This window comes from Anopheles coluzzii, chromosome 3 (genome assembly GCF_943734685.1).
Source record: "Anopheles coluzzii chromosome 3, AcolN3, whole genome shotgun sequence".
Lineage (NCBI taxonomy): Eukaryota > Metazoa > Arthropoda > Insecta > Diptera > Culicidae > Anopheles > Anopheles coluzzii.
Window position 1 is genome coordinate 54265719 of NC_064671.1, and position 26344 is coordinate 54292062.

Consider the following 26344-nt stretch of genomic DNA (forward strand, 5'->3'; position numbering starts at 1 on the left):
GCGAATCGTCGTAACTCGAGGGGATCGTATCTCAAGGGTCGCCTGTAGTAGACCAAGTCTTGGCAAGATACAGGGTTTCGTGATGTGCCTCATCAGCATCGAGCGTCTAAAAGCAAAACACATGGATGATATGTTGACCCATGTTCCTCAAATATTTTAATGCTTTCTCTAGTTGCTGGATTAGTTTATGTCCGATTACCCTTACTTAAGGTTTTTAATGCCATCGGTTCATCTCCAATTGATATAGGTAGTGAAATATAAACAATACATTCGGGATCCATCTACAGAGTGTATCTCCGTATTTCCCAGTTTGGTTTCGGTGTTCCTTGCCACCAAAAAGTTTTTATTGCTTTCATTACCTTCTGTCACCAGTTTTTAGGATAATAATCACGTCAACTCATTTGTCTCGCACAAAATAATACTGCCAAAATATAAACAATATAAATTATTAAGCTTAAAAACCCCTGTAGTCAAATTAGACCCACAAGCATGGGGACTAGTGATGGGAATAGTTCCGATAATTGTGGAACGGAACGAACCTGCCAATCTGGAGAAAAAAAACGGAACGCGGAACGCAAGTTCTTGATAACTTGCAATACTTTTTTTTCTTGCTTACTTTATATATGCATAACTTGAAAGTATCCATTCAATATAGTGTAATATCTTTAGTGTGCAATAATCACTCATTTTCAATTCAAATAATAGTTTATTGAATGTGTAAAACTATTCAACTTCTAAAAGAAAAACACTTAAAATAGGTAATGAAGTAATACCTACATTTACAGGTATTTGCTATACAATACATTTTTAATTAAAAGGTTAAGGACATCAATAACATTTAAAGGTCAAGGTTAAAAGGAAATTTGGTTGTTTTTGTTTTAAACTAAAATTCAATCATTTTTTCCATTCATCCATATATTTTGCTACGCACATGCAATTTTGATGCTACATCAAAAAGCCAACAAAGTAAATCGAATTATTAAAATCAGTATGGTAAAATAATTCTAAACTGATCGAATTGATAAATCTTAATAGAAGCAAATAGCATCTAACAACATCGGTCTTGAAGAAACACATAGAGTATTAAGCTGTTTCAGTTGGGTTATACTTGCTCGTTTTGGAACGTATGTCTATATGCAAATATGCCAAAACGGAATAGCATATCTTTTTTTTGTAATAATTATTCCCAAATTATTAAACCATGTCATCTCTGCTTTGATATTTGGGATATTTGCGACAGCATCGTACACCGTGTATGCCTCTAGTAATATTCAGGATGGCCACTCAAATCAGGATTTTAAATTCCCGGTTTTTTCCCGGTTTTTCCCGGATTTTTTTGGAGTTCACTATGCTTCGTGTGTCGGTTTTATCGTACTTCGATTCCAAATTATAATACGTTTTCAAAAATCGCTATCAAGAGGATGGTAAGTAACCACGGGCATTACGGGAACGATGGAAACTTGTCATAAAAACTGGATAAAAGTATTAGTGAATTATTCAACAATATAATATCCAATCTAGCCAATTTATCCGGTCTCGTAGAACAGTTGTCAACTCGTACAACTTAATAACATGCCCGTCATGGGTTCAAGCCCCAAATGGACCGTGCCGCCATACGTAGGACTGACTATCCTGCTATGGGGGGATCAATAAGTCACTGAAAGTCAAGTCCATGACCGACAACGGTCGTTGAGCCAAAAAGAAGAAGAAGAAGAAGAAGAGATAATATCCAATCTAGAGGTGTGACAACACATTTGAGAACCATTTTTGGCATGATTTCTATCAAATTTGTACAAACAAATTTTCAATCGTGCGCTCGCGTTTATGGATCTATTTTGGCTACTATGGATCTTAAGCTATTTAAATATGCATTTTTTATATTTTCGGAAGTTTTATATGAGCAAACAACTGATGAAAAAACGACAAAAAAAGCTATACGAATATTGCTTTTTAGTGGTTTAGCATCAAGACACTAACGTGTAAAGACTTTACCCCGTGGCAAAGATATTTTTCATCTGCTATCAATTTTTGATTAACAGATGTCATCACACAACCTTAAAAAAGGGAAAGCTGAAGTCATGGACCAACCAGCCACTGGAGAAAGCATACAAATCTGCGAAGAACGGATTTCCTGTAAAACAGCAGCCATGCATGCTGTTACTCGCACGACGCTGATGATGCACCTCACAAATAGATACAGGAGATTTCAGTTTGTTTCTTAATTTTGGGACACTTTCTTGAATATGTTTTACGGGAAGTGTACTTTATGTGATAATAAAACAACGGAGCAACGATCGGACTGCAGAAGCGACGCCACCTCAACCATCAGTGCCAGTGTGGGAACCCAGTCACCCGGGAAGAATGAAGGTACAGGCCCGAAACCAAACTGCAAAATGCCAATGTACAGGTGATGTGTGATTGGGTAACCTTAAAATTGCTAAAGGGGACAAAAATTATCAATTACGTTCAAAAATTGGGATCGCGCACTAAATCCACCGTTAAATTCGACAAGACCGCAACTTCACGAGAGTTGAATAAAAGACGAATGCAAGGTAGAACGAATAAAGCACACCACACCCGAAATGTGCAAGAACCAATATCGGTGAACGTAAGTATTGCACCAGTGCGAATGAGAAGTATAGTACATATATTGCACATATGGTATTATATAGTACCATATGTGAGAAACGGAAAATTTTGTCCTTACACATTGGTGTGATGTTGCTGGCCTGTGGTAAGTTGGGAACAATATACAAAACATATTTCAACATTAATTGAAAATGCACTTAGTACGATGGTAAACAGTGATAGCAAAAGTTTGTGATAATTTCCCTTTTTTGGAGAATTTCCCGGTTTTTCCCGGTTTTTCCCCGGGTTTTCCCGGAAAAATAAAATTCCCGGCTAATTCCCGGTTTTCCCGGTTTTCCCGGTTGAATGGCCACCCTGAATATTAAAGTTTTGAGTGTTTGATGAATATTTAAGGGCTCTCTGCTGTCAAATGGCATCCAAGATGGCCAAACCGATTTTGGCTAATATTTGACCTCGTTCTTACACAGTCCTTGGTCCATATAGTTGTGGTAGGCGCTGTATATACATCTTTTGTCACGGTGTTTGTTACCAGCAACCTCCGAAACGGCTGTATCATTTTCAACGAAACTTTGCACACACCTTATGGTGGCATGAGAGTAGGTTTTAAATGTTCATATTAAACTAAACTTAATTTAATTGCAATTTTCTAACTCCTATACAAAAAGCATAATTGTTGTTGTTGGCACGATATAGACCACATGCGTTCTAAACAGAAAGTAATGTTTGTTAACATCGATATGTCAAGAGCAGATCAACCTAACTCCCACTTTACCCGACAGATGGCGTACTAGATACACCGAAAGGGACGACAGGGTTAGCTTGTGCGACAACTAGTTCTCCCAAAATAGGACCAATCAGGAAGCGGTTCAACCAGGGTCAAGTTCGCACAGCTGATCGAGAACAGGGCAAATCAGAACGCGGAAAGACACCACCAATTTTAAAACTGCTTGAATAAACAACAGTTTGTAAAATTATCTTTACCGTTTGCGACCCACTTAATCCAGTACTACACACGTAGCAACAGTTGTTGTTGTATAGAGTACTTTGACACTTGATGCCTGGTGGTTTACACTCGACGGTCGGGTACTGTGAGGATACGGGCACAGTACAATTATCACAAAGCAAAGCAAAGATCCTGCAGTTTCCTATCTATTTATACAGTGAAGCACCGTTTCCCGGGCTAATCGGGATCCCAACTTGCCCGGATACTCAAATAACACGAATAATGAGTCAGAGTATATTTTTTATTACAACCCAAGTGACATTTGCTCGAAAATGTTTTCCCACATCTGCTCGATTAGTACTAGATACGTTTGAAATTTTGGATTTGTATGTGATCAAGTGGGTTGAAAGCCTCAAAATTTGGTGCGTTCGTAAATTAGACGTTCCTCTATCGATGGACGATGCCGTCGAGGTCATTTTTCATTCATTGCTGATGGTCATGGTTTTTTGATGAAAAACAAAAGCTAATTTTGTGTGACGTTATTTTATGAAAAAAAAAAGATATTATTTAAGTATAAAATGGGAACATGGCCAACTAAAACGATGGGAAACGTCATTTCCGAGCGAATCTAGAAGAAAGTAACGAAAAAGCCGCATTACACTTGATTTTAAAGGACTTTTTCTAAATTCCCTTAAACTGGTGCAGTTTAAGGGAAGTTTAAGGCTCCAGTTTAAGGGAATTTGCTCGAATTCCCGATTATTCGTGCTCGAAAATGTCAGTTGGGAAATAGCTGATATTTTTTTGAATGTGTATTCTGTTTTGGTAAAATCTAGTCAGTTTTTATTAACTTCATGCTTTCCCAAAGAGAATATATTAAATGTGCCAGCTATTTTTGTTATAACAATGTGCTCTTGTAACCGTTTTTTTTAATATCCTCCTCAGCACTCAATGTCACCTTAATATTAAACTGTCATTTTTGAACAGCACGGATAAACGGAGAGCCGGACAAAAGGTACCCGGATAATCGGCGCTCCATTGCATGAGATAGTATTAGAGATTAATAGAAGCTCTCTATTTATTACAATAATGTAATTATTTTTAGCGTAGTTGTAATGTAATTATTCACTAATAATTTGTAAAGCATGTAAATACATCAATGTATTATACAGTGGAGCGCCGTTTATCCGGGCTTCTCGGGACTTGACCTCGACCGGATAAGCGAATAACACGGATGAGTCAAATGATATATTTTATCACCAATTTCTGATTAGTTCTTTAAAAAAATCCTATTTTTTGATAAAAAAATAACCCAGTTTTTATTATCTTCATGTTTTTCCCATGAGAATATTTAAAATTTGCCATGAATTATAGTGTTTTTTGTTATGATAATGAGCTCTTATAACCGCTTTTTTAAATATCCTCCTCATAACACAATGTCACCTTTGTATTGAACTGTCATTTCTCAACAGCACGGATAAACGGAAGCCGGATAAAAGGTACCCGGATAAACGGCGCTCCACTGTAATTGTAATTTACTCTTCAAATTATGTTCTGTGCTATATTATTTGTTTAATAAACTTCAATGATTTGAACACATAACAAAAAAATATATGTGTACTCAGGCACCTATATTTACAACTTATAATACTTAATCGTCAACTAATATTATGTTTTAGGTATTAGGAAAATTAGGTTTACTGGGCCAGCTAATGTATTACATTTTGTGATGTTAATGGCTGGTATCATTGAATTCGTCCGTAGCGGGAACGTGCGGCGCTCACACAAAATCCTAGGGATGGCAACACATTTCGTGTGCCCGGTCCTACAACATCGCGGTAAAGTACTATACATCTAGTATGTCAGAAAAATTAGCTAAAATGAGTGTCGGGACGTACGCCGCCGTTACGAATGTATTCAATGATACCAGTAATTTTGCATATGATTATAATAATTGTCAACACAAAATTAAATAAAATTATATAAAAGTATTAAATCATAGCTTACAGCTAAAACAGCTTCTGCCACTAAATGCACTCTTGACTCCTCGTCCATCTGCCAATATGCTGCCATTTTCACTGGAGTGTGAATTTGGATTATTACATGCTCGAAACCACCACCAACGGGTCATAAGCGCCACGATTACTATACGCCAAGACTACAGTTTTGAGTACAAAACAACAAAGTAAATCGAATTATTAAAATCAGTATGGTAAAATAATTCTAAACTGATCGAATTGATAAATCTTAATAGAAGCAAATAGCATCTAACAACATCGGTCTTGAAGAAACACATAGAGTATTAAGCTGTTTCAGTTGGGTTATACTTGCTCGTTTTGGAACGTATGTCTATATGCAAATATGCCAAAACGGAATAGCATATCTTTTTTTTGTAATAATTATTCCCAAATTATTAAACCATGTCATCTCTGCTTTGATATTTGGGATATTTGCGACAGCATCGTACACCGTGTATGCCTCTAGTAATATTCAGGATGGCCACTCAAATCAGGATTTTAAATTCCCGGTTTTTTCCCGGTTTTTCCCGGATTTTTTTGGAGTTCACTATGCTTCGTGTGTCGGTTTTATCGTACTTCGATTCCAAATTATAATACGTTTTCAAAAATCGCTATCAAGAGGATGGTAAGTAACCACGGGCATTACGGGAACGATGGAAACTTGTCATAAAAACTGGATAAAAGTATTAGTGAATTATTCAACAATATAATATCCAATCTAGCCAATTTATCCGGTCTCGTAGAACAGTTGTCAACTCGTACAACTTAATAACATGCCCGTCATGGGTTCAAGCCCCAAATGGACCGTGCCGCCATACGTAGGACTGACTATCCTGCTATGGGGGGATCAATAAGTCACTGAAAGTCAAGTCCATGACCGACAACGGTCGTTGAGCCAAAAAGAAGAAGAAGAAGAAGAAGAGATAATATCCAATCTAGAGGTGTGACAACACATTTGAGAACCATTTTTGGCATGATTTCTATCAAATTTGTACAAACAAATTTTCAATCGTGCGCTCGCGTTTATGGATCTATTTTGGCTACTATGGATCTTAAGCTATTTAAATATGCATTTTTTATATTTTCGGAAGTTTTATATGAGCAAACAACTGATGAAAAAACGACAAAAAAAGCTATACGAATATTGCTTTTTAGTGGTTTAGCATCAAGACACTAACGTGTAAAGACTTTACCCCGTGGCAAAGATATTTTTCATCTGCTATCAATTTTTGATTAACAGATGTCATCACACAACCTTAAAAAAGGGAAAGCTGAAGTCATGGACCAACCAGCCACTGGAGAAAGCATACAAATCTGCGAAGAACGGATTTCCTGTAAAACAGCAGCCATGCATGCTGTTACTCGCACGACGCTGATGATGCACCTCACAAATAGATACAGGAGATTTCAGTTTGTTTCTTAATTTTGGGACACTTTCTTGAATATGTTTTACGGGAAGTGTACTTTATGTGATAATAAAACAACGGAGCAACGATCGGACTGCAGAAGCGACGCCACCTCAACCATCAGTGCCAGTGTGGGAACCCAGTCACCCGGGAAGAATGAAGGTACAGGCCCGAAACCAAACTGCAAAATGCCAATGTACAGGTGATGTGTGATTGGGTAACCTTAAAATTGCTAAAGGGGACAAAAATTATCAATTACGTTCAAAAATTGGGATCGCGCACTAAATCCACCGTTAAATTCGACAAGACCGCAACTTCACGAGAGTTGAATAAAAGACGAATGCAAGGTAGAACGAATAAAGCACACCACACCCGAAATGTGCAAGAACCAATATCGGTGAACGTAAGTATTGCACCAGTGCGAATGAGAAGTATAGTACATATATTGCACATATGGTATTATATAGTACCATATGTGAGAAACGGAAAATTTTGTCCTTACACATTGGTGTGATGTTGCTGGCCTGTGGTAAGTTGGGAACAATATACAAAACATATTTCAACATTAATTGAAAATGCACTTAGTACGATGGTAAACAGTGATAGCAAAAGTTTGTGATAATTTCCCTTTTTTGGAGAATTTCCCGGTTTTTCCCGGTTTTTCCCCGGGTTTTCCCGGAAAAATAAAATTCCCGGCTAATTCCCGGTTTTCCCGGTTTTCCCGGTTGAATGGCCACCCTGAATATTAAAGTTTTGAGTGTTTGATGAATATTTAAGGGCTCTCTGCTGTCAAATGGCATCCAAGATGGCCAAACCGATTTTGGCTAATATTTGACCTCGTTCTTACACAGTCCTTGGTCCATATAGTTGTGGTAGGCGCTGTATATACATCTTTTGTCACGGTGTTTGTTACCAGCAACCTCCGAAACGGCTGTATCATTTTCAACGAAACTTTGCACACACCTTATGGTGGCATGAGAGTAGGTTTTAAATGTTCATATTAAACTAAACTTAATTTAATTGCAATTTTCTAACTCCTATACAAAAAGCATAATTGTTGTTGTTGGCACGATATAGACCACATGCGTTCTAAACAGAAAGTAATGTTTGTTAACATCGATATGTCAAGAGCAGATCAACCTAACTCCCACTTTACCCGACAGATGGCGTACTAGATACACCGAAAGGGACGACAGGGTTAGCTTGTGCGACAACTAGTTCTCCCAAAATAGGACCAATCAGGAAGCGGTTCAACCAGGGTCAAGTTCGCACAGCTGATCGAGAACAGGGCAAATCAGAACGCGGAAAGACACCACCAATTTTAAAACTGCTTGAATAAACAACAGTTTGTAAAATTATCTTTACCGTTTGCGACCCACTTAATCCAGTACTACACACGTAGCAACAGTTGTTGTTGTATAGAGTACTTTGACACTTGATGCCTGGTGGTTTACACTCGACGGTCGGGTACTGTGAGGATACGGGCACAGTACAATTATCACAAAGCAAAGCAAAGATCCTGCAGTTTCCTATCTATTTATACAGTGAAGCACCGTTTCCCGGGCTAATCGGGATCCCAACTTGCCCGGATACTCAAATAACACGAATAATGAGTCAGAGTATATTTTTTATTACAACCCAAGTGACATTTGCTCGAAAATGTTTTCCCACATCTGCTCGATTAGTACTAGATACGTTTGAAATTTTGGATTTGTATGTGATCAAGTGGGTTGAAAGCCTCAAAATTTGGTGCGTTCGTAAATTAGACGTTCCTCTATCGATGGACGATGCCGTCGAGGTCATTTTTCATTCATTGCTGATGGTCATGGTTTTTTGATGAAAAACAAAAGCTAATTTTGTGTGACGTTATTTTATGAAAAAAAAAAGATATTATTTAAGTATAAAATGGGAACATGGCCAACTAAAACGATGGGAAACGTCATTTCCGAGCGAATCTAGAAGAAAGTAACGAAAAAGCCGCATTACACTTGATTTTAAAGGACTTTTTCTAAATTCCCTTAAACTGGTGCAGTTTAAGGGAAGTTTAAGGCTCCAGTTTAAGGGAATTTGCTCGAATTCCCGATTATTCGTGCTCGAAAATGTCAGTTGGGAAATAGCTGATATTTTTTTGAATGTGTATTCTGTTTTGGTAAAATCTAGTCAGTTTTTATTAACTTCATGCTTTCCCAAAGAGAATATATTAAATGTGCCAGCTATTTTTGTTATAACAATGTGCTCTTGTAACCGTTTTTTTTAATATCCTCCTCAGCACTCAATGTCACCTTAATATTAAACTGTCATTTTTGAACAGCACGGATAAACGGAGAGCCGGACAAAAGGTACCCGGATAATCGGCGCTCCATTGCATGAGATAGTATTAGAGATTAATAGAAGCTCTCTATTTATTACAATAATGTAATTATTTTTAGCGTAGTTGTAATGTAATTATTCACTAATAATTTGTAAAGCATGTAAATACATCAATGTATTATACAGTGGAGCGCCGTTTATCCGGGCTTCTCGGGACTTGACCTCGACCGGATAAGCGAATAACACGGATGAGTCAAATGATATATTTTATCACCAATTTCTGATTAGTTCTTTAAAAAAATCCTATTTTTTGATAAAAAAATAACCCAGTTTTTATTATCTTCATGTTTTTCCCATGAGAATATTTAAAATTTGCCATGAATTATAGTGTTTTTTGTTATGATAATGAGCTCTTATAACCGCTTTTTTAAATATCCTCCTCATAACACAATGTCACCTTTGTATTGAACTGTCATTTCTCAACAGCACGGATAAACGGAAGCCGGATAAAAGGTACCCGGATAAACGGCGCTCCACTGTAATTGTAATTTACTCTTCAAATTATGTTCTGTGCTATATTATTTGTTTAATAAACTTCAATGATTTGAACACATAACAAAAAAATATATGTGTACTCAGGCACCTATATTTACAACTTATAATACTTAATCGTCAACTAATATTATGTTTTAGGTATTAGGAAAATTAGGTTTACTGGGCCAGCTAATGTATTACATTTTGTGATGTTAATGGCTGGTATCATTGAATTCGTCCGTAGCGGGAACGTGCGGCGCTCACACAAAATCCTAGGGATGGCAACACATTTCGTGTGCCCGGTCCTACAACATCGCGGTAAAGTACTATACATCTAGTATGTCAGAAAAATTAGCTAAAATGAGTGTCGGGACGTACGCCGCCGTTACGAATGTATTCAATGATACCAGTAATTTTGCATATGATTATAATAATTGTCAACACAAAATTAAATAAAATTATATAAAAGTATTAAATCATAGCTTACAGCTAAAACAGCTTCTGCCACTAAATGCACTCTTGACTCCTCGTCCATCTGCCAATATGCTGCCATTTTCACTGGAGTGTGAATTTGGATTATTACATGCTCGAAACCACCACCAACGGGTCATAAGCGCCACGATTACTATACGCCAAGACTACAGTTTTGAGTACAAAACAACAAAGTAAATCGAATTATTAAAATCAGTATGGTAAAATAATTCTAAACTGATCGAATTGATAAATCTTAATAGAAGCAAATAGCATCTAACAACATCGGTCTTGAAGAAACACATAGAGTATTAAGCTGTTTCAGTTGGGTTATACTTGCTCGTTTTGGAACGTATGTCTATATGCAAATATGCCAAAACGGAATAGCATATCTTTTTTTTGTAATAATTATTCCCAAATTATTAAACCATGTCATCTCTGCTTTGATATTTGGGATATTTGCGACAGCATCGTACACCGTGTATGCCTCTAGTAATATTCAGGATGGCCACTCAAATCAGGATTTTAAATTCCCGGTTTTTTCCCGGTTTTTCCCGGATTTTTTTGGAGTTCACTATGCTTCGTGTGTCGGTTTTATCGTACTTCGATTCCAAATTATAATACGTTTTCAAAAATCGCTATCAAGAGGATGGTAAGTAACCACGGGCATTACGGGAACGATGGAAACTTGTCATAAAAACTGGATAAAAGTATTAGTGAATTATTCAACAATATAATATCCAATCTAGCCAATTTATCCGGTCTCGTAGAACAGTTGTCAACTCGTACAACTTAATAACATGCCCGTCATGGGTTCAAGCCCCAAATGGACCGTGCCGCCATACGTAGGACTGACTATCCTGCTATGGGGGGATCAATATGTCACTGAAAGTCAAGTCCATGACCGACAACGGTCGTTGAGCCAAAAAGAAGAAGAAGAAGAAGAAGAGATAATATCCAATCTAGAGGTGTGACAACACATTTGAGAACCATTTTTGGCATGATTTCTATCAAATTTGTACAAACAAATTTTCAATCGTGCGCTCGCGTTTATGGATCTATTTTGGCTACTATGGATCTTAAGCTATTTAAATATGCATTTTTTATATTTTCGGAAGTTTTATATGAGCAAACAACTGATGAAAAAACGACAAAAAAAGCTATACGAATATTGCTTTTTAGTGGTTTAGCATCAAGACACTAACGTGTAAAGACTTTACCCCGTGGCAAAGATATTTTTCATCTGCTATCAATTTTTGATTAACAGATGTCATCACACAACCTTAAAAAAGGGAAAGCTGAAGTCATGGACCAACCAGCCACTGGAGAAAGCATACAAATCTGCGAAGAACGGATTTCCTGTAAAACAGCAGCCATGCATGCTGTTACTCGCACGACGCTGATGATGCACCTCACAAATAGATACAGGAGATTTCAGTTTGTTTCTTAATTTTGGGACACTTTCTTGAATATGTTTTACGGGAAGTGTACTTTATGTGATAATAAAACAACGGAGCAACGATCGGACTGCAGAAGCGACGCCACCTCAACCATCAGTGCCAGTGTGGGAACCCAGTCACCCGGGAAGAATGAAGGTACAGGCCCGAAACCAAACTGCAAAATGCCAATGTACAGGTGATGTGTGATTGGGTAACCTTAAAATTGCTAAAGGGGACAAAAATTATCAATTACGTTCAAAAATTGGGATCGCGCACTAAATCCACCGTTAAATTCGACAAGACCGCAACTTCACGAGAGTTGAATAAAAGACGAATGCAAGGTAGAACGAATAAAGCACACCACACCCGAAATGTGCAAGAACCAATATCGGTGAACGTAAGTATTGCACCAGTGCGAATGAGAAGTATAGTACATATATTGCACATATGGTATTATATAGTACCATATGTGAGAAACGGAAAATTTTGTCCTTACACATTGGTGTGATGTTGCTGGCCTGTGGTAAGTTGGGAACAATATACAAAACATATTTCAACATTAATTGAAAATGCACTTAGTACGATGGTAAACAGTGATAGCAAAAGTTTGTGATAATTTCCCTTTTTTGGAGAATTTCCCGGTTTTTCCCGGTTTTTCCCCGGGTTTTCCCGGAAAAATAAAATTCCCGGCTAATTCCCGGTTTTCCCGGTTTTCCCGGTTGAATGGCCACCCTGAATATTAAAGTTTTGAGTGTTTGATGAATATTTAAGGGCTCTCTGCTGTCAAATGGCATCCAAGATGGCCAAACCGATTTTGGCTAATATTTGACCTCGTTCTTACACAGTCCTTGGTCCATATAGTTGTGGTAGGCGCTGTATATACATCTTTTGTCACGGTGTTTGTTACCAGCAACCTCCGAAACGGCTGTATCATTTTCAACGAAACTTTGCACACACCTTATGGTGGCATGAGAGTAGGTTTTAAATGTTCATATTAAACTAAACTTAATTTAATTGCAATTTTCTAACTCCTATACAAAAAGCATAATTGTTGTTGTTGGCACGATATAGACCACATGCGTTCTAAACAGAAAGTAATGTTTGTTAACATCGATATGTCAAGAGCAGATCAACCTAACTCCCACTTTACCCGACAGATGGCGTACTAGATACACCGAAAGGGACGACAGGGTTAGCTTGTGCGACAACTAGTTCTCCCAAAATAGGACCAATCAGGAAGCGGTTCAACCAGGGTCAAGTTCGCACAGCTGATCGAGAACAGGGCAAATCAGAACGCGGAAAGACACCACCAATTTTAAAACTGCTTGAATAAACAACAGTTTGTAAAATTATCTTTACCGTTTGCGACCCACTTAATCCAGTACTACACACGTAGCAACAGTTGTTGTTGTATAGAGTACTTTGACACTTGATGCCTGGTGGTTTACACTCGACGGTCGGGTACTGTGAGGATACGGGCACAGTACAATTATCACAAAGCAAAGCAAAGATCCTGCAGTTTCCTATCTATTTATACAGTGAAGCACCGTTTCCCGGGCTAATCGGGATCCCAACTTGCCCGGATACTCAAATAACACGAATAATGAGTCAGAGTATATTTTTTATTACAACCCAAGTGACATTTGCTCGAAAATGTTTTCCCACATCTGCTCGATTAGTACTAGATACGTTTGAAATTTTGGATTTGTATGTGATCAAGTGGGTTGAAAGCCTCAAAATTTGGTGCGTTCGTAAATTAGACGTTCCTCTATCGATGGACGATGCCGTCGAGGTCATTTTTCATTCATTGCTGATGGTCATGGTTTTTTGATGAAAAACAAAAGCTAATTTTGTGTGACGTTATTTTATGAAAAAAAAAAAGATATTATTTAAGTATAAAATGGGAACATGGCCAACTAAAACGATGGGAAACGTCATTTCCGAGCGAATCTAGAAGAAAGTAACGAAAAAGCCGCATTACACTTGATTTTAAAGGACTTTTTCTAAATTCCCTTAAACTGGTGCAGTTTAAGGGAAGTTTAAGGCTCCAGTTTAAGGGAATTTGCTCGAATTCCCGATTATTCGTGCTCGAAAATGTCAGTTGGGAAATAGCTGATATTTTTTTGAATGTGTATTCTGTTTTGGTAAAATCTAGTCAGTTTTTATTAACTTCATGCTTTCCCAAAGAGAATATATTAAATGTGCCAGCTATTTTTGTTATAACAATGTGCTCTTGTAACCGTTTTTTTTAATATCCTCCTCAGCACTCAATGTCACCTTAATATTAAACTGTCATTTTTGAACAGCACGGATAAACGGAGAGCCGGACAAAAGGTACCCGGATAATCGGCGCTCCATTGCATGAGATAGTATTAGAGATTAATAGAAGCTCTCTATTTATTACAATAATGTAATTATTTTTAGCGTAGTTGTAATGTAATTATTCACTAATAATTTGTAAAGCATGTAAATACATCAATGTATTATACAGTGGAGCGCCGTTTATCCGGGCTTCTCGGGACTTGACCTCGACCGGATAAGCGAATAACACGGATGAGTCAAATGATATATTTTATCACCAATTTCTGATTAGTTCTTTAAAAAAATCCTATTTTTTGATAAAAAAATAACCCAGTTTTTATTATCTTCATGTTTTTCCCATGAGAATATTTAAAATTTGCCATGAATTATAGTGTTTTTTGTTATGATAATGAGCTCTTATAACCGCTTTTTTAAATATCCTCCTCATAACACAATGTCACCTTTGTATTGAACTGTCATTTCTCAACAGCACGGATAAACGGAAGCCGGATAAAAGGTACCCGGATAAACGGCGCTCCACTGTAATTGTAATTTACTCTTCAAATTATGTTCTGTGCTATATTATTTGTTTAATAAACTTCAATGATTTGAACACATAACAAAAAAATATATGTGTACTCAGGCACCTATATTTACAACTTATAATACTTAATCGTCAACTAATATTATGTTTTAGGTATTAGGAAAATTAGGTTTACTGGGCCAGCTAATGTATTACATTTTGTGATGTTAATGGCTGGTATCATTGAATTCGTCCGTAGCGGGAACGTGCGGCGCTCACACAAAATCCTAGGGATGGCAACACATTTCGTGTGCCCGGTCCTACAACATCGCGGTAAAGTACTATACATCTAGTATGTCAGAAAAATTAGCTAAAATGAGTGTCGGGACGTACGCCGCCGTTACGAATGTATTCAATGATACCAGTAATTTTGCATATGATTATAATAATTGTCAACACAAAATTAAATAAAATTATATAAAAGTATTAAATCATAGCTTACAGCTAAAACAGCTTCTGCCACTAAATGCACTCTTGACTCCTCGTCCATCTGCCAATATGCTGCCATTTTCACTGGAGTGTGAATTTGGATTATTACATGCTCGAAACCACCACCAACGGGTCATAAGCGCCACGATTACTATACGCCAAGACTACAGTTTTGAGCTTCAATTATTACAATATACAGGTGGCACACTTTACACTCATAGGACCGAAATGCCACTAACAGATTATCAATAGTATAACACGGGTAATATAAACCATCGAACACGAACACGTTATTTTACATTCACCACGAATGACACCAGTAACCATAAACATTAACTAAATATCATCAATCACATGATACAACTATACATTTTGTTTGAGATCGTAGCGTAGGCAACATATTTTGTTGTTTTATTGGAGTTAGGTCCTATTGCATGTTTATTAATTTCACATAACTGGCAAAGATTTTATTTTGCATCGATTTACTAAAACTTTGTAAAAAAATACTTGGAAGAGTATCGAAATCCTGTTTGGGTAAAGTATACTCATTTGATAATTGTTTTGTTGAGATTTATGTTTCATAGCTTTAATTACAACAACATCGCAGCGATTCCCCTCGCAGACCACTGGCGTATGGTAAAACGAACTATCAGCGCTGCAGTCGAACTTAAGATTGTCTGCTTACCAGATAGAGAGAAAAAACAATAGCTCCAGTATCCGAGAACCATGCAACCAGATTGTGGAAATCTACAGTTGACTGAGGAAACAGCAAACCCTGCTCTTCCAGACCAAGCAGCGCCGTTTTGAAGAGGCTGCTGCAACAGCTGCTGAAGCAACATTCCTTGTCCATTGACACCCGCTTGCTCTACAGGAGATTGAAGGAGGCACGGTGCAGGTTTGCTCCCAATACCGCAATGTGCTGGGATGCAGAAGGAAATTTGCTGACAGACAAGCGGGAGGTGGTCGAAAGGTGGAAGTGCTACTTTGAAGGACTCCTGAATGGAGCAGAGGCTAGAAACGCTGGTGCAAGTAGCAGAACAAGATAACCACCACAGCAGCAGCACAACAGTAACAACATCGACAGCATTGGTGCAGACGACGAGGTGCCCCGACATCTCTGGATGAGATTGCCGGCGGCATCAAGCAGTTTAAGAGCAATAAGTCTGCTTGCAGTGATGAACTGGCGGCCGAGCTCTTCAAGATGGGACCGGAGAGGCTTACCGTCAAAATTGGTTGATCGTGAAAATCTGGGTGCAGGAAGAACTACCGGAGGAGTGGAAGCTGGATATCATTTATCCAATTAACAAAAAGGGTGTCAGACTGGATTGCTTGATTTTTCGAGCCATCATAGTCCTCAATGGCGCCTACAAGATTCTGTCACAGATCTGTTCTGCTGACTTGCGCCTCTTGCTACACATTTGTCAACAGCTACCAAGCTGGGTTTGTTGGAGACAAATCCACCACCGACCAAATTTTTACTCTACGGCAAATTCTCCGAAAGTGCCGAGAGCGCCAGATCCCCATGTACCACCTTTTCATCGACTTCATGGCGGCCAACGACACCATAGACCGGAACACCATGTACCACTTTCCTGGGAAGTTGATCCGGCTGTTAATGGCCACCATGAACGGGATGCAGTGTAAGGTGAGAATTAGTTAGAATTAGAATTAGAATGTCGGAATCGTTCGAATCTCACAAGGGTCTGAAGCAAGGTGACGGAATCTCCTGGAACGATCCTCTACCGGTCTCTCCAATTTCTTAGCTTCGTGGATGACATCGACATCATCGACAGGACAACAGCGAAGATGTATGAGGCGTACACCCAACTCAAATGTGAAGCAGCAAGAATTGCTTTAAGAATCAATGCGACGAAGACGAAATACCTGCTTGACAGAGGCTCAGCTCGTGATAGGATCAAACTAGAAGACATTGTATTAATTGACGGCGACAATCTCGAGGTAGTAAAGGAGTTCAGCTATCTTCGGAGATCGTTACTTCGAACAATGACATCAGCAGCGAAATTCGGAAGTTTATTTTTTAGGCGAATCGTGCATACTATGGGCTTCACGGACTGCTGAGATCCTCAAAACTTCGACACCGCACGAAATGTGAGATATATCGCACATTGATTCGCCGGTCGATGTCGGACGATGGCGAACGAAACGAAAAAAATAATTGGGTGTTTTCAGTACACTGATGTACACAAAGGTTATACGCGTAAAAAAATATTCGACCGCATGTCCTCGGCGCGGAACAGAGTCTTCGAGAAATGTGCCGCAGATTCAGCATTGCATCCTATGAATTCAGGTATCATCAACGTTTTCAAGCATCATACCGCAGTCTTGACATTGGCTAAGACAGATTCGGGAAGGGGTCCCGCGGTCTTCAGATAAAGTGTGAAACCCTGTAAGGCGGAACACATCTATCATTTGGCTCCTTTAATAGAACCTCCATGATGAACATTTTTCCACTGACAAGCTGAAAATTCAATTTTCGTGCTTAAATCACTAGTATCGTGAAAGCTCCCCATGTCTGCTTTTGTTCATCCTTTTCTCTCTATATAACATATAATACGTTTATGTTGATGCAATAAAATTTCTACTAATTTCTGGTCAAGCCCGCTTCCAGACACACTGAAAAACCACATCAAAAACAAGATAACAATCGACAAATAACGTAGTAAGTGTCAATAAAATACAAACAAACAGAGGTTTGTAAACTACTATTTTCATGAAAAAAATAGGAAAAGTCGAGGAAATTTGTGTTATTTTGGTAATTGTAGTGCACAACAGAAGAAACCAAATAGCAATTTTTGCTGAATATTTCTTTATTTTTTCCTAACGTTGGTTTTGTGTGTGTGCGTGTTTTTTTTGTATCCGGACAGGTTTTATTTAAAGACACAATATCCGGAAGCAATTTTGTTCATTTTAATACTATTATTTCTGACAGTTCCTGCTTTATTTGTTTTATAGCTGTATTGGTTAGTGGAACAACAGCGCTGTACTTGTTGAAAAAAAACACTTTACTTTTTCATATTCCTCTTTAGTACTCCTTTCCTACTGTCTAAATACATGCAGAAAAGCCATTTTTTAACAAAAAGTTTTTTTAGCATATTTAATGATACATTTTGATACAAATAAATGTTCGCATATTTGTTGATAAATTTAAATATAACACATATATTGTCCTGCAATTAAATTTTAAGTAACAACTCGTTTTGTTATTCTATTACTTATTCCACGATTGAATCAAACGGATCGGATACTTCACGCAACACCGTCATAAGTGATAAAGTCAATAAATTACGAATAACTAGCCAATGAAAATAAACTAGGCTAATCAACACAAGGATTATGAAGCCAAGTACCAACATGTATATAAAAGTATAGGTCGGTGCATTTGCATCGTAAAATTTATGCGCAGTACTTAAAAACAACAAATCCTGTGCAGTTCTTCCGCAAAAGCTAGTGAATGGTTGATTAACTTAAATAGCACGCAATAGATTCAACGGGCATGATATGATAAAACTTTACAGTCAACACTAGACAGTTATGCATTTAATATCAAAATCTAGCAATGTGTTATCAAATGTTTAAAAAACAGCTTTGTTTTGAATTGTTCCAGAGCAGGAAAACTTTGATTGATTTCTCACTCTTCTCTAGTATTCTGCTTACTCTCAGTTTTTTACACTACGAATCTCTCTTTTTACATACTCAGTATTATTATCTCGTTTTATTTGATTACCAAGTGAGTATGCTTTTCTTTTCATACTCATCAAATATGCTTTAATATGTCTTATTTATGTGAATTTCTAAAAACAGGAATATATATATATATATATATATATATATATATATATATATATATATATATATATATATATATATATATATATATATATATATATATATATATATACATATATATATATATATATATATATATATATATATATATATATATATATATATATATATATATATATATATATATATATATATATATTTATATAAATATATATATATATTTACATATATACGCATATATTAACACGGAATTTAAATAAGAGGTAACCATAGGAATGCAACTTGACAGATGGTAGCTCTGGTGTCTTAAAATAAAACCCTTATATATGAAACCTTTTCTCAAACACAACGTATGAACAACAAATATTACAAGACTTATACAGGTATCTGGTTTGTAGTTCTTGAAAAAGCCAGTAAATCACATCTACTCTATCAAATAGAACCTATTTCACGCACACTGCTTTAATGCATATCGGTACAGTAATTCAACCATAATCCTTTTTCTTGTACGCGAGTACTCTATTCCGTTTTAACACAATTGCTTCCACTATGTTTCGCTAAATATACACTTCCAATGATAGGGTTATCATTATAACAGCATAATAACAAACAAAACTCAACAAAAGCACATGTTTTAGCTCAATCTTGTATAAACACTATTTTTAATAAATTTTTAACACTACGGTACACTTATAATCATGTATTGAACAACCACAAACACATACACAAAGAGGCTTCGGAAAGTGATAGTTTTACAATTCACTGCGAACATTCGAACGACGAAAAAATACCGGTGTATTAACTAAATGAAGGTATCAAAACCTTTACCGATGACTACAAGACCGGCAATGTTGTCAACAAGTATTATTACCGAAATACTTGTACAATGCAAAACAGACTTTCACGTAATAAATACGCAGCACGTAAAGAAAACGCTCAATGGTCAGCTCCTGATACCATACTAAAGTTGGTATAAGCTGAGCAACAAATGTTTCTTGCTCTCATCGGAGCGCTATCACTGTTAATTTCATTCCACGTACATCTGCTCTTTGCGACATCAAATAAGAACACACAGCTTCCAAAAAGGATACTGCAGGACATGCGTCAATTGAGCATTCGCGAGAGAGGTTAAACAGAGAGAAATAGAGAGCCAATATACGAACGATAACACATTTTACACAAATCGACTGTGGCCTTTTGTATTTCACTCTACCTTTTAATCTGTTGATGCCATTTGACAAAAAAAAATCGAGTGAGCAAAAAAAAAACGCATTACTAAAAATAATTACACATAAACAATAAACAACATTATACAATTTCACAATTAAAAAGCAAAACCATAGGATGATTTTTTTAATCAGGAGGAAAAAAGCTGATATTGAGGTATTTACATATATAAGTTTTCGGCTTTACGCTTTATTGCATTATATCCGCGACTAAGCATAACATGTTAAATTTTATTTTATGTCATACTTACACTCTTCTCTTAATCTATAATAATAATCTTTTTTTAACCTGCGCACATTTTTCAAATATTGTGGTGGGGTGGGGAAGAGCGGGGGGATATTCCATACATAAACACTTGCTAACCTAGCCTCAGGTTTTTGGCCTAGAAAAATGTAGCCAGAAAATGTTAACAAACGACAATTTATGGTTAGACTTATCTCTAACAATTTGACAGAATCTCAGACGAAAAATTTACAAAAGATAGTTTTGTTTATTTCTGAATCTTCTTCTTTTTGGTGAATGTAAGAGTATTATTTCGGTTGTGTTAAGGAAACAAACACTTTTCATCAACAAAAATCGTAAAATAAAGAATTTTAAGATCAATTTATGAGGGCGTTTATAACCCTCCATGGATGCAACCCGGATGATGAACACTGTTCCACTGACATGCTAAATATAATCCAACGGGATTGAAAAAGAAAAGGCCGAAACAAGGACTGACTATCCGGCTGCGTGGTGCGGAATAAGTCTCAAAAGTCTATATAGCCGGCATGATCGCGTAGATCGTTACGCCAAATAGAAGAAGAAGAACAATTGATTGCTTACATGTTTGTAGATGTTGCAGTGGAAACTAGAATAACAGTGATTGATGCTGTTGGTGTACGGTATTATGAGTGGAATACGTATCACAATCTAATCTACGCTGAAGTACTGAAGCTAGTTTTGTGTGTGATGTTTTATTGGTTTTTGGTTTCAATTATTTTAATCCATTCTTATAGCTTCGCGTTTTTTCACACTTATGCATGGTTTTCAGTCATATTTCAAGATTATTACAGGAGCATAGTTAAAAAGTGCGACTCTGCGACGTATAACAAATAGGTTAAAATATGAGACATTCGATTTTAGGCAGTAGTTTCTATTGATCCGGATCTATTAAAATGTCAAGGTAATCTTTCTTTAATGACAACACAGGGGCCCTTCACGATTCAAGTCAGTTTTTTGTATGGAGTTTGACAGTTGGAGGCTGAAATCTTGTAAACACTCCAGACAAAACCACACATAAAACTAGCCTGCAATTTTCAAACTAGATTATTCTAGTCTCAAAGCTAGAATAAGATTCGAGTACCTGCTCGAAAAATGGCACAACAAGATGATGTTTACATTTATCCCAAAGTGAATTAAAGAGATCGGGTGATGGAATCCAGAATCAAAGTGTATGTAGTCCAGGTGGTCTCATAGTATGTTTCTTATAACCAAATTTGAATATCACTTTTTGACAGGATGGGTGAAAACTTTTGTTTAAACAAGCTTTGGAGCTGGAGAGCTGGAGGCTTGACGAATACACAAAACACTCTTAAAATCTTCATTCAGAAGCAGAAACGATATAAATCAGCCTTCTAAATTCATACACCTTGGGATAAGCCCACCTGCATATTATACCCACTTCGATAGCTGCTCGAAAACTGCTATACAATGCAAACAACTGACAGGCTGAAATTTCAGCCTATGAACCAAAGTCTATATAATACAGAGGTCGAGTCATCCAGAACATTTGAACATTTGACCAAAATCGAGCTATGCATCGACCTCTGTATTATATAGACTTTGCTACGAACTTAAAATGGAAAGGGCCCCACAGTCAGATTTGTCTATTTTACATTACATACACTTATTAGTCTATCTTGGCTTTAAAAAAACGTCCTGAAAATTCCTGCTGCAAAAACATAAAAAAGGAAAAAAAAGCTGTGCTTAATAGATCGTTGACTGAGATATATACTCTTCAATTTGACGTAAACGTCGAAAATGCCGGTCTATACAGACTTTCTGGACTTTATTAAATACCAAGCTGCTGAATAGTCAGTTCTCGCTACGGGAGGAGGTCCATTCTAGGATTGAACCCACTACGGGCATGTCGCTAAAACGTACTAGTTGGTGACTGTACCATGGAACTACGCAAGACAGGAGGTAGTGAAGGTCCTCGTTGATACTTATTACCTCACTTATCCGGCGCTACAACTGCGTTACGGTCTTGGCCTGCCTGCGGAATTGTATCGGTTTTAGACCCGGACGAGGTCCAAATATCGTTCCGAATTCGTATCCGGAACAGTTCCAAATACTGTAGTTGAAAATAGCTATTTCAGGATCAATATCAGTTCATGACAGTTGACAGAGTTGATTCATGACAGGTTCCAGGACTTGGGATTTGGTTTTGGTTTTAAGTCTCTTAAAGGGTCGTCATAGTAATGTTATTTTAATTAGGTTAAGAGGTCATTAATTTCGGCGTACTCTTAAGAGTAAAAAGGATCTCTGATATTTATTTGCGCAACCCCGTAAACTGGCCAAATTACTTAGTTGAAACAAAATCATCTGTATACTCAATTGGTCATTTAATTAAAGTTTTACTTAAAAACGCTTGTGAATACTCTTTCCTCAGTGGCACTCTTACTCAAAATTCCGCTAATTCTGATCACACTGGATCACTTTAATGGTTGATTCGAATAATTTGAAAGCACAATTCTCCAAATCAAATGAAAAAAAAATCTACAAAAATTTGTTTCTTCTTCTTCGCAACAACCGTTGTCGTTTAAGGCCTGCCTGTACCCACTAGTGAAGTGAACTTGGCTTTCAGTGACTTATTGTTACCATAGCAAGATAGTCAGTCCTAAACATGGGAGCACAGTCCATTCGTGGCTTGAACCCACGACGGGCATGCATGTTGTTAAGTCGTACGAGTTGACGATTGTACCACCAGACCGGCCCCTACAAAACAAGTTAGCTGAAAAAAACTAATTTTAATCAGGGTAGAGTAAAGCCACTGTCTTGCTTTCAGGAAGGTTTGGAAGTTACTTACTTTTCAGGTACTAGGGTTTGATGTTGAGTAATACATTGATGCATGTTGCCCATATTACCCCACACGACCATTTTTCCCCATGTTCCCAACAGTTTGCCAAATATATTTTGTTTGTGCTGTTATATCTATGCATAATTTTACACTTTTGTTAGAAACTCTCATGCATTTTTTTTATGACCATTCTGATCACCACAAAATTCTTCGTGACATTTTAATATGATTTTAATTCCTATTTTTTACATTAAATCATCGATGGAAAATCCAATGTGTTTGATAAAGGAGCTAAAATGTCAATTATTGTGAAAATAACATTTTTGAGTGTTTCATTACATAAGATCTAGAACTCAATTTCCCAGATATTTATATTATTGCATGCTCCTCTATATAAAAAGGTGGTTGGTTTTTTATTTAGTGCAGTTGTTTTCACTCTTTCTGCAGCTTTTCCCCCCAATAGGGTGCATGTAGGTTTTCATTCCCCACTCACAAATTCATAAGCCGGGGTGGGGGGAGGGCGTGGCAATGGTATTTAGCAAAATTTTCAACAAAAAAATCCCTCCAAAGAAGCCAAAACTCCCCCTTTAGGGGGGAATTCCCTACCGGTTGAAAACCACTGATTTAGTGTATTATTACGGCCTTGCCGTATTGTTGCTTGGTTGGTCATACGATAAAATATCTGTTGGCGACATATCAGTTTTTTCATCCTTTAACTAAAAGATGGCTATAAAAATTATCATTGCAATAGATTAAGATATCAAATAAATCTATCTTTTATCAAAGAGGTAAATCGCGACACCAGTAAAAAATAATTTTCGTTAGACTTGAACAAATAAAGAAACAGTGAATCCTTGCGAGATTAATTTGTTCCAGCGACTTACTTGCTATGAGGGAGATTATTTCCATAAAATTTGTATGAAAAGTGAATAATACTTATGCGAATAGTACTGCACGTGATTTATTCGTAGTCGTTTAAATCACCACTGCAAAATAAAAATGTGAAACGGTTATTCATCGGTTTATGTCCAGAATAGTGTTGGGTTTCATAAAACTTTCGTTGAGATTGATTCATAGATATTGAATTTGCATGATTCCATGATACAGTGGTTAACTCGCACGACTGAACAACATGCCCGTCGTGTGCTCAAGCTTCATATGGATCATTTTCCCGTAGCAAAACAAACAAACCGGGGTCGTAAAATTTACCGAGAAATCTCGGAAGGCTAACATGACCTCGTAGGTTGTTATGCCAAGAAGAAGAATAAAAAGAAGCTCAAGCTCTATATATTTTTGGAGATTTATGAATTCCTTGAGATTCATGAATCTCTGGATATTTGTGAATCATATGAGATATTCATGAATCTTTTGAGAGTCATGAATTTTTTGAGACTCGTAAATCTTCCCAATCGAGATTAAGATAGATTGAATCATTACATAGATTCATTTTGATTCACCAATCTGAATCAGATTTACCTAGCAAATACTAGTCCAGATACGAGCGTTGCTTGTTCAGGTGCCTGATATGTCCTACTAGACATTTTTCTTCTACATTAAAATTATTTCATTTTCCAGTAGACCCGGAAAAGCTTGTAAGAAATGCATGCAGCTTGCATAAATATACCATACGCTTTACAAATCTTCCTGGCAATAGCCTTATATTAAACGATTATTCGTATCAAAACTCTCATTTACCCGAGCGATTACAAAAAATAAAGAAATGCTGAATGATAACCGATCATGATCTTGATGATACCATGCTAGAGTACCAGATGACACCAAACAAGTGTATTAGAACCACAAATATGTTGCCCATTATGAGAGAATTTGCTCGTTAACCGAAAAACTTATACTAGGGAGTATTCGTTATGAAGGGCTCCGCCGTTGTAATTGCAAAATATTTAAACTAATGGTTAAACAATCTTTGACATACCTGATATTATGCCATCCATCTGTTTTAGAACCGCTTCCAGTAACTCGTTTGCCTCCAATTCACTTGATAAGGTATTCTTTATATCCGTCGAAGATGCCATTGTAAGAGTCGTGTGAACGGACCACTAAGCAATTTCCTGTGTCTGAATACGTATAAGTCACTTCGATTCACTTGTTCAATCTATGCACGTGCCTAGACATTCAAACACTATTAGCAAAGGCGCGTGAAACAATCGTAAAACATCATACATCTCTTAATTCAATTTTTCAATTTAATAATTAAAGTCAACTTTTCACGACTAAATATCTTTCTGATCTATATAAACATTTTTATATCACAACAGATTGTAAAACTTTACGACTGAAGCTTCACCAAAAAATATCAGAAAACCACGAGATGAGATTATTTTCAAAATAAGGATTACACTGTACCTCAAATTAATACGTTATGTTTCTGTGTTGTTTGCAAAATATATATTCAGTTGAAACGCTAGTTGTATCGAAGATGAACGTGTACCGAAAGCCTTAAATTATACAACATCAAGGAAACCTTAAAAAACAGATAACAAGTTTACAGGATTCACTCCATTATCTACAGATAAAGTATAGTTAAATTTTATCATACGGGCAACTAGGCCCGTAAATTTTAAATGTCATATTATATATTATCTATAGATTATGATAATATACAATTTGATATTTTTAAAGCACCATGATCACATAAGAGTTTTTGCATTAAAAAAAACAGATTCGCTTTTACAGAAGTAATGTACATTTGTCACCGCTGTTACACATAAGCTACCAACAATAATAGCACCATTAAATACCTACAAACACTTTCTCACTCTCAGACACAGCCACACGTACACACATAAACTTAACAAAAATGTGTGATTGATACGAGTATTCTATGAATCACTTTCGTTTTTAATGCGATGACTTAAATTTATACTCCAGCAACAATTAATTTCCAGGAAATTGCACGCATCATTACGAGTTATGAATGTCGGTTAACATAAAACGCTATGCGCGTTTATGTAGTTTAGCTATGCGCATTGGACGCGTTGCAACTGACCTTGTCAATTTAATGCATAGCTCATTATGTTTATTGACACGTTTAATCGTGGGTTATCTATACACTGGTTAATGGTTAAAGCAACTAACTAGCTCATAATAAGTCACTTAAACAACTCACTTACGTTATGGTAAAACACAGGTATTACATCGTTCCAAACATAACTAGCTTTTACAAAAAGAACGATGTTTGCACTTTCGAGAAATGCTATTTTGACGTAGA

The 26344-nt window shown here is 36.7% G+C and overlaps 1 protein-coding gene across 8 annotated transcripts in view; it reads right to left on the reverse strand.

The window, feature by feature from the left end:
• LOC120960043 (liprin-beta-2) overlaps window positions 1-26344 on the reverse strand; it is a 61086-nt gene extending 34742 nt beyond the window's left edge. Inside the window, exons 1-2 of one of the 8 annotated variants that reach the window (XM_040383945.2) lie at window positions 26247-26344; window positions 25049-25240 (exon numbers count right to left, since the gene is read on the reverse strand). In XM_040383945.2, coding sequence (XP_040239879.2) covers window positions 25049-25148 — 100 coding nt within the window. In that variant the 5' untranslated portion in view covers window positions 25149-25240; window positions 26247-26344. Of the gene's footprint in view, window positions 1-5536; window positions 5704-10284; window positions 10436-15033; window positions 15255-19552; window positions 19788-25048; window positions 25415-26246 lie in introns of those variants that run through there. The other 7 variants (XM_049609745.1, XM_040383944.2, XM_040383943.2 and 4 more) reach the window with 7 other exon arrangements.